The sequence below is a fragment of the Protopterus annectens genome, chromosome 9.part0 (genome assembly GCF_019279795.1).
Source record: "Protopterus annectens isolate FY-2018-M chromosome 9.part0, PAN1.0, whole genome shotgun sequence".
NCBI classification, from domain to species: Eukaryota; Metazoa; Chordata; order Ceratodontiformes; family Protopteridae; genus Protopterus; species Protopterus annectens.
The window spans coordinates 1334887721-1334898399 of record NC_056743.1 but is presented as its reverse complement, the minus strand read 5'-3'; the positions used below and the strand labels follow the sequence as shown (position 1 = coordinate 1334898399).

Here is a 10679-nt window from a genome sequence, read left to right as displayed (position 1 = left end):
GCGCAACATAGAATGATTTCCTCACCACTGTAGACACATGATGATCAAAGGCTAGATCACTATCTATGTGTGTCCATAAGTCCCTGACTACTGGGTCAGCTGTAAGGGGTGTGTTGTCAATATGGTAGTTACCAGGGATGGATAACTTCCCAAAGGATACTATTATGCATTTCTTGGCATTTAGTTTAACACTCCTGGTAGGAACTATTGTTCCAAATCGGCAGCTGCATCCTTGCACATTACCTAACCTAAAATTAAGGTTTTCCATGCTAAGACATATATTAGAGCCTGTGCTCCTAATTACACTAATTGCTGTCTATTCTTGTCTTATCTCTATTCCCCTCCCAGATGTGAAAAACAGCTTTCTGCTATCTACTCTCACTTGCAATAATTTCAAACTTTATTTTTTTAAGTAGTTGTTTCCCTTGTATCTTTTAAGTTTACAATTCCCTCAGCAAACAATGCCTAGATCTCTCAACATTTATTGCCTGCATCTGTAGTCAGCTTATCTCCAAGGAAACATAAGAAAAGAAAGTACAGCTGGCCTCAGCTGCAGACGTCTCAACTCACACTGGACATTTATTTGAGAAAGGACAACTTTTCATTACATTCACAGTATTCTCTTATTTTAAAAGGCCCATATGCTTGCACAAAAATAAACTTGTTTATTATGATTAATCCAGACATTCAGCTATGCAAAAGTAAAAAAAAAAATCTCAATTCTACACATATTATAATCAGTACACTTATACACCCCACAACCCAAGATAATCTTTACAGCATACTAACTTAAGCATGCTTTTGTTCGGCCTTTCTTCCTTTTTACATTGTAATGCCTACATTCCTTAAAACTAAAAAAGAAAAAAAGTACTTGTTAACTTTACTATCTTTATCACATGCAACGATAATTGAAAAAGCTTTAGTATTTAAGATGCAATTCATATAATGAAATGTTGATTCCCTTTTGAAATGCTGAGTTTGGACAAGCCAAAAATATATATAAAAATGAAAACGCATGAGAAGAGCAAATCTCAAAAATCACTCTTCTTTTTGTGGGGGAGGGGATGAAGCTACCTACACCCCTGGAACTTATATATACCATCTTCAAGATCACCATACCTTGGAGAAAGGGGAGTATTCTGAGAAATGGCATCTCAGATTTAGTATATGTAAGTCCATTCTTTCGACTGCTCAGTCTCTGTATTTCAAATGGTTACCTGAAATGTTGTATAGAAATATTGTTAAAGCAAAAACTGTTGTACTTACAGCTACTCTTTTTTTCCTTCTAGTGTCCTTACAAACATTAATGACATAAAGTGTGGAATATGCCTTAAGTTTCCACACAAGTATAACAAAGTCAATAAAAGTTCAGTCCTTATCCACCTTTTCTTGTAAAGCCATATTTCATAAATGGGATAGATGCTGTTTAATTTCACAGTTATTCACTAATTTCAGTGTTACTAGTCTTCCTGTTCATCTCTGTCTCCCACCCCCAGACTCTCCAGTTCAATTCCAAGGTACTCCCGATTCTTCTAGTCAACTCCTGTGCTTTTTTCTGCCTCTCAAATGTTTTCCTTTGGAACATTGGAAAATATTTCACTGGCAAAGTCTATGAGCTTTATCATCAGAAGAATTAGAAGCAGAGTCCCCTTCTGTTTCATGACTCACTTTTTGTTGGACAAACATTTGTATTTCCCCCCTTAGCCTGTTCTACATCAAATATGACTTTGCTCCTCCAGGAAAAAAATACAATGAAGACAGCTGGATACATCAGCTTGAATCACACACTTCTCAATATTCCCTGAGTGCTGGGATAAATGTGCTTCTTTTCTGCCTGATGTACGGTGAATAACCATTATCCACAAACAGTGTACTGTCTCCAATTTTTAAAGTTTCCTGCTTCTGCCACACTTTTGTCAGGCTCAACTCTTTCTGCTGGTATGATTGTATCTTTCTTATGGCCATGTTTGGGGCATAGACATAATGCGCCCTTTCATTTAACAAATACTGCTATGCAATACCAGTCCACTTGCTTATTGGTGTTTATTAATACATTCTGTTCCTTCCATTTTATCTGGTACAGCAGAAAATCTCAGGTTTTCTGTTCATGCTCTGCCCTTTTAACTCTTTCGTTTTTTGAAACAGCTCTTCCTGAGCAGTCTTATACTCAGCCAGCCTTTTCTTCACTTCAACCTCTGGTTTTTGCAGTTTTATCACTTCATCTGAATAGCTGTTTAAAGCTTTTTTTCATTTTTTTCAGCCTTTTGTTACTTGAGTTGATAAACTCCTTCAGTGTTTCATTTATTTTAATCAGCCCTTAGCACATTTGATTTGTTTTTTTCTGTAAAGTACTGGAAGCCAGTTCTTGTACAAAAGCTGGAGCTTTAATTGCATTTGGCTGAACAGTTGCAGGATTCTTCCAGTCATGGTTTTCTGTTCACCTTTTCTAGATGACTTTTTTTTCTGACTCTCTTAAGTTTCTTCACTGCTGGCATCCAGGCAAAGTACTTACTAGCCAGTAATTGAATTCTCCTAAAACTGACAGAATTACTAGACGCCTTTCTCTCTCTCACTTTTTTTTCACACTGGGAGAGTAAAAATTAAGCTGTGATCAGTGTGCAGTCATCTTGGAATTGTGGACTAGGAGGTAGAAGGTGAAATTTATCATAAAATGTATATGTTTGTTTGTTTGTTTTTTATTTTATTTTTGTCATTTTCAAGGATTATTTTTGACAGGTGGCATGTGCCAGAATTTTCATGTGAAGAAAAGGATTTAAATCTTAGACTCACACCTAAATTAATATAAAGTTCAGTACATAAGGGAAGTTGCTTATTGTAACAAGATGTTGAGATATATATAGCTATGGGGTTTAATTCTAGCAGTAAGAATGGTGTCTTGTGATAATTTTGGTTAGGTCTTGAAATAGTGTGCAAGTTTTGTGGCTTTGTAGAGCAGAGATATGAGAAAGGCACATGTGTTGATGAGACATTGGAAGTTAAATCAATGAAGAATGATTAAATAGGGTTTGATTTGTTCTCAGTGAAAGAGAGAATGACTAGAAATGATGTGATATGCACTAATAAAGCCATACTGGACAAAGACAGTTATTAGAATTCAGGTGGAGAAAAGGCATGATTGGCGTGTTGTGGGGAGTATAGTTAAAGGAGTTAGAAAAAATTATCCTTTTTTTTCACAGACTGTACTGGGACTGTAGAATGGAGAAGCCTCAGAAGTGCAAAGTGCAATCTGAGTTTATTAAGGTTGATCTGATTTGTAACTTTTCTCCTCAGTTTGGAAGCAGATGTGAAAAGTGTACATTCTGCAGAACAGATTCTAAGTCAAGCATGCAAAACAACCAACATTTTTTAATTCTTTTTTCTGTTCCTTGTCAGGCAGCCAGTCACAAAAGATACCTTTCGGCAGTACAGGGTACTGGGGAAAGGAGGCTTCGGAGAGGTGAGTTTCAGAAATTAAAATCAAAGTTTTTTTCTCTTATGTATACCTGACATATGATATGTTTTAGCTTATCACTTTAACAGTTGCGTAGAATGTTTTATGTATCTGTTGTAGCAGCACTCTTTACCCCGACTGTAATCAGGAAAAAAGTGATGAAACTGATTAATCGTAAGGTTCTGCAACATATGGTCATAATTGCATTCAGCAATTTATTTAGGTCAGGAGATAATTCTGCAAGAATAATGAAGAGGCTGACATGTTTCTTTTTGATAAAGTTTGTACCCAAGAAGAACTTAGCAATGCTAGGCCTTCCAAACAGATTTTAGTGGTGGCTAAATTAAGAGAGGCATCGATGGCCTGATGTTCAGTGAGCTGTGAAAACATAACTTTATATGTCAACGGTCATGGCAGATGAATTGGGCAGAGAACTTGGACTGCATGTCTGAGAATATTGGTAGGTGATGATTACCGTTGAAGGTTTCAGCAAGGACATCAGTAGAGCAGTGTATACAGATTTGCTGAGAAGGGGTGTGTTGATTAGAGGGTGACATGCAAAATATTTAAGTCAGTGAGCTGTTAAAAGAGGGGAACTCAAGGACAGTGGTACAGGGTGGCATTGCACTCAAATACCTGAGAGTTACTGGTATGGCATCACACTGGATTAGTATGAGGTAAGGTCTGAATGCACTGCATACAACATGAACTCTGTATCAGAGAAGTGAAGCTGAAGGAAGCAAAGGCCACAGGCAGCCTATCAGAAGTTTGAGACTGAATACTACATGTCCTGGAACTCTAAAAAAATTAAGTGTGAACCTTTTAAAATAACAGTGAAGTATGAGACTCACTATTACACATTAAAAGCATTTTTTCCAGGGGGCAGGCTTCCTTGAACCTGCCCCCCTCATGTTGGAAGGGGTTGCACCCCTACACTCATGCTACTTTCATATACTAACTCCAAGATTGCTGTACCTCAGAGAAGAAGCTTTCCCTTGTGTGACACTTAAAGTTATCATAGTTATGAAGATTGCAGTTATGGTCCTTTAACATCCAGTGGGAACCAAAATTGACATTGTTGGAAGGACCAGGATGGCACAGAGAAAGTGATACTGGAAATTGTGATTCAGTGAAAAGAAGTGGAAACCATGAATCTGTGGTATAGAAACCAAAGAACAGAAAGGAGAGTACAACAATGGTAGAGAGACAGGAAAGCCTTGGGCTGCTGAAGAGGAAGACATTAAGGCACATAGAGAGGACCCACTACAAACTAGTATCCATAGTTACCATGAGGTGAAGGAAGAACTGAACCACCATTGCCTCCTAGTGACCCATGCTTTCAGGTAGTGGACAGTTTTGGAGACCTTTTGCTCAAGATGATGCTGGCAGATGGGGAGATGTAAGTGCAGGTATTGTGAAGAAGGCTGTTTAGATTTAATAGGTCCTCTGTGAAAGATGGCCTGACAGAATGCAGTAAGCCCTACATTCAGGCATCTTAAAGGGGGGGGAGGCAGATGCCCTTCCTACTCACGGCAAGAAGTAAGAGTAGACATCCTACATTTGAAGTGGAAATGTCATGGAAGCCAAAGGAAAGAATGTAAGATTTTCTTAGAGATAGTAAGAGAAACATAACATGCTGGTGTAGTGAAGAAGACAGTGTAACACATGCACACACGCATACATAGTTATAGTAATGGTCATGTATCACAGAGGATTAAGGCTGTGAGCTGCTAACAAACTTTACTCTGTAGCCTAGGTTTTGAAACTCCCAGCTTACATTGGTCTACTGTTTGACTGTACACAGGCCATCCCTGTAATGAGCCTTGTACTTAGTAATTTATCAGATTAACAGATTAATAAAATGTAAATAAAAGTAAATAAAATTGTATGGAATTGTACTGTGGACTAATTAAGAAGCATAAAGATCTAGATTAGTTAGTTTTCTGGTAGCTAATTAAACCAATCCCAGTGTTTTCTGTTAACAGCAATTTTTGTTGATGTTACTATTATTCCACAACATCACAGTCTAAAACTGGGCGGCCATGGTGGTGCAGTGGTTAGCATTGTCGCCTCACAGCAAGAGGTTCTCCGGTTCAATCCTTGGCTGGGGTGCCTTCTGTGCTGAGTCTGCATGTCCTCCCTGTGGTCGCGTGGGTTTCCTCCGGGTGCTCTGGTTTCCTCCCACATCCCAAAGACATGCAGTAGGTGGGTTGGACACTCTAAATTGGCCCTAGGTGTGAGTACGTGTGCCTTCTGTGGAAGGTTGGGCGCCGGGCTGGCAACTCAACACTGTAAAACTCCACTGCCAATCATGAGTGGACAGGTGATCCGCTGTGGCGACCCCTAACCGGGAAAAGCCGAAAGAAGAAGAATCACAGTCTAAAACTAGTTCAGGGAATCCTTCAGAAGCCGTCCATTATTTAATTGTACTCATTCTGTTTTCTCATAATTAGGCAGTTTGAGATGTATGACAAGGTAATGCATCTTTTGGAGGACTTCCAAGATGGCTGCACACTGATCAGTAGCTTAATTTCAGCTTTCCCCATGTAAAATCAAATACTGAGAAGTACGAGCCAGAGATATTGTCAGCTTGTGTAAAACTCAGTTACTGGCTGGTAAGTAAACTGGCTGGCTGCCAGTAAAGAAGAAGTTTGGAGAACCTGAAATAAATCAGCCTGAAAAGGTGAAGAGAAAACAGTGTTTGGGAAGAATTCTACAGCTGTTCACCAAAAAGCATACCAAGCTTTATCTTTGGTTACAATAGATGGCTTTCAGTAATCTAGAGGAAAAAAAACAAATCAAGTTTACTCAGAGGTGATTAAACATTGAAGGCATATATCAGCTCAGATAACAAAAGACTGGGGAAACATAAAGGAAGCTATTCAGATAAACTGATAAAACTGAAAAAATCAGAGGATGAAATTTAGAGTAGACGGCTTTCAAAAATGGTAAAGTAAGAAGACAGAGTATGTAGAGGAAACCTGAGATTTTCTGCTGTACCCAAAAAACTGTAAGAAACAGAATGTATTTATTTTAGGAAGGCACAAATAAGCTACTGGACTGGTATTCCACAACAGCATTTGTTAACTGAAAGGGCACATCAAGTGTATGCTCCAAACCTGCCCATGAGAAAGCAGCTAAGACCTATATTAGTAAAGATGCAGTCATATCAGCAGAAAGAGTTGATCCTGACAAAACTGTGGCAGAAGGTATGACAATATGAGGTATTGCCAGCTATGCCAGGAGAAGTAGGGCAGTGAATGTGTAACATATGCCAGCACAGTTGGCTGGAATTTTGTAAAGAATTATGTCATTTGTGTACCAAACTGATTTGTACAGATGCTTATGCTGAAAATGTATTTGTACAGTTGCTTGTGTTAAAAAGTGTATCAACAGTGTGCCCTGTTGGACAGAAAAGAAATATACATTTATATCAGACTGCACTGTTGTAAATAGGATACTGGTAGAAAAGAGGTTAATCTCAGTCCAGCTAACTTTGAAAAATAGTAAGAAATTAAATTACTTAATTTACGCCATAAAGATTGTATCGTACAGTTCTGACTGCAGCCAGAGACGAAATGTCTGTGGCAGAGAATGGTTTATTTGCTCCTGTAGGAAGAGTGGAAGTGTTTATTGTTTTATAACTTCCAGAAGCTGCAACAGATTTTAGAAAAGCTGTTTATGTGTGTGTATTGTTGACATATGCATATGTGTGAGATTCTGGATCAATTGATAGACAAGGGGGGGGGGGACAGTATGGGAACCAGAAGTCATATGACCAGATGTGTGTTTAATACTAGATGACACTGAAGTGTCAACGCACTCTGTTTTTGGAACCTGACAAAGAAGGACCCTTCACTTACTTCAGCTTTCCTTGTCCTAATAAGTGACTAGGAAATAGTAATTCATTAGATCAGTCAGGAAAATATAGTAATATTAAAGTACTGTTTTTCTGAATCTGTGACACTATTCATCTGTGCTGTGCTGTGTTATTTTAATATTTCCTGTGATTGAAACTGGTGTTTACTGTAAATAGTTTTTAGCATTTTCATGTTCTTTTATTATTAAATGTATTTACATTTTTCATTGTGGCTGGTGGTCATTTAGAGAATATTTTTAACCTTTGAGAGTACTCATATCTATTTGGTGACTCTTTCTCCATTCCTGAAAGCCTTACTGCAATCGTCAAAACACTGCCATTTGTACTAGTATTCATTTCACGCAGTATAATTGAGTACCCTTGTAAGAACCTTAGAGTAGCTGGCTTTGAAATATCTGGTGGCAGTAACTTCTGCATAGAAGGAGCATAGCTAGTAAATCTGTGCCTGCCTTTCTCAGGTGTGTGCGTGTGTGTGTGTGTGTGTGCATGTGTGTGTGTGTGTGTGTGTGTGTGTGTGTGTGTGTGCATGTGTGTGTGTGTGTGTGTGTGTGTGTGTGTGTGTGTGTGTGTGTGTGCGTGTGTGTGCGTGTGTGTGTGTGTGTGTGTCTGTGTGTGTGTGTGTGTGTGTGTGTGTGTGTGTGCGTGCGTGCTCGCATGCGTGCATGTGAAAATCAAATCCCAGAGTGTGTGTGTCAGCTGTTTGGAGCAGGGACATATGAAGCACTCATTTCACAGAAAGGGTGCTGGAGGACTTGGCTTGGACACTCAGCTGAGGACTCATCTCTGTAGCTGTGCTATTGGAGAGTCTTATTGGGGACCTGGAGGGAGACATAGAGAGAAATCCAGACCCTGGATTGGGTGTGTTTCCTGTTCTGTTAAAAGAAATTGTGCTTGATGCAGAGAGACACATTTGGAAATACTAGGTGTATCCATTTTTGCTCTAAGTTAATATCCCTCTCCAGTATCAGTGGTGAGGATTTAGGCTCCTTGATTACCAGAGAGGGGATGTCACAGAAGGAAACAGCATTAAAAATTTGTACATCAGGCAGAAGAGAAGCAAATGTATCCCAGCAGTCAGGGAATGTTGAGAGGCAGATGTGAGATTCAAGCTGCCATATCTAGCTGTCTTCCGAATATTTTTCTTGGTGAATCAAAGACAGCTTTGGATCAGAGCATGCCAAGGATGATATATATTCACATATATGTGTATGTATATATGTATATATACATAAATATATATATATATATATATATATATATATATATATATATATGTGTAGATAAAATGTTATCCAAGGAAAAGCAAGATAACAAACAGAGGGGACTCTGCTTCTCATTCTTCTGACAGCAAAGCTCATAAAGAGACTTTTCTAGTGAAACATTTTCCAGTGCTCCAAAGGAAAATGCCTGAGACAGGAAAAAAGAGTTTACTAGAAAAATCAGGAGCACCTTAGACTTAAACCAGTGTCTAATGTTGGGAGATGGAGAGGAACAAGAAGAAGATCAGCAACACTGAAATAAGTGAATAAATGTGAGATTATAAAGAATCAGTCACATTTCTATGTGGCTTTACAAGAAAAGGTGGCTGAGAATGACCAGACTTTTGTTGACTCTGAAACTTATGGGTGGACTGTAAAGCATATATTCTCCTTTGTTATTAATGTTTAGAAGAACACTAAGAAAACAAGTAACTAAGTAAAACTTTTTTGGTTCTTATTAGAATTTGTATAAAACATTTCATGATATAAACAGCATGTTATGTTGTAAAGCATTTTTTTTATAGTGTGTAGTCGAGTATTTTGAATGTGGGAGAGTCTTTTCAATGAGTGTTAAGTTAATGAAGTCCTATTTTAGTTTAAAGAAATATAGGTGTTGCAATAAAACTGAAAAGAAAGGCCAGACAGATGTAAGTTTAAGTTAATATTTTGTGATCTTGGGCTGCTGGGATGGGGTGTAAAAAATGCACAGGTTATATGATAGCATATGCAGAATGTAGATAATTTCCCTTATTAATACAAGGGTGGATGTCTAGATGAATGCCATTGGCTTAAACAGTAAAGATTTTTTTGTAAGCAAGTAGGCTTGAAAATTGATAAAAGTTGTGAAAAATGATAAGCTTCTTGCATCTGCAAAGATATTAGCTTGATCCACTGTTGTCTGTTTTCATCCACTTCAACTATGGATCGTCGGATCCAACTGTATCTGACATCAGTACCAACTCTGAAGCTCTTTGGTTGCAATTCACTGACTTCAATGTCTACAGTTGTACTCCACCTCAGTCCCCCAGATGTTCCTTGCTGCCTGAAGCGTTAGATCACGTCATTGAGGGATCCAAATTTAAATATCCTTTTTATGTTGCTCTAACATTTTGTCCTTTTTTTCCACTCCTCCCTTATTGAGAGAAACTGTTTTTTTATCTAGTTTGTAGATATCACTAGAGTTTTTAGGCATATTATGTATTTAGATGCAAGTGTACCAGTCATCTAGAAGCCTAACTGAACAGGATGTTGATAGGATGATGAGGAAGTTCCTCAGAACACAGATACAGCTCAGGGTCTCTTGCTCTTCAGTGGAAGAGCCAGAGGGAGTGGATCTAAACTAAAGTGTTTTTTTTTTTTGGCTTTTCAATGGAAAAACTGGTGTGTGTGTGTGGATCTAACTGTAATAGCCATCAACTTTTTAAATTAAAGTTTTTTTTGTTGTTTTGCTGTTCTTCAGTGGAAGAGCTGGAGAGTAGGGTGCTGCTTTGTGATACCAGCACAATGCACTGGTTGGGGTTGAGCCAGCTATGATTCTAACAGCCATGCAGAATATTATATTCATAAAATAGCAGAAAGTATTCTAAGAACTAAACCAACATGGGAATTGAGAAAGAAGATTTTACCAATAGGGATGACTACAAGTAGGACTACAGAAAATAGACAAGACAGGGTTGGAATTTACTGGTGAAAACTGTCAAAAGAGTCAGGGTATTGAGAGCAAATAACTAGGGATGGAAAGGTAATAGAATGTGATAAGGCCAAGAAGATGTTTGGACTGCAGGTTGGAGACTCCATACCAGGGATTGATTTCAGAGTATAGACAAAGAGAAAAGATAGGGGAATCCTAAGTGAAAAACCTACTCTAGTAAACTTTTTAGTTGAATGTAAAGCAAAATCTACTGTTAAGAAAGGTGTAGTTAGTAGGGAATATTAAATATTGCACAGTAGCTATAAGAATCAATCAAAGGAGGTTAGAAAAGATTGGGAAGAGAGACTGGAAAGGCAATTTACAAGAGAACAAAAGGAGGATGTATGTATGGCTCCCAAGTATGCAGCAAAGTCCAGAAGGATTGGTTATGCCTGGAAG

General features: G+C 38.2%; 1 protein-coding gene across 2 annotated transcripts in view; it reads left to right on the top strand.

Moving 5' to 3' along the window:
• The window catches only part of LOC122812057 (G protein-coupled receptor kinase 5-like), a 1528223-nt gene that overhangs the window by 1265736 nt on the left and 251808 nt on the right, over positions 1–10679 (top strand). For both annotated transcript variants that reach the window (XM_044084306.1, XM_044084307.1), the window contains exon 7: positions 3394–3457. In XM_044084306.1, coding sequence (XP_043940241.1) covers positions 3394–3457 — 64 coding nt within the window. The remainder of the gene's footprint in view (positions 1–3393; positions 3458–10679) is intronic.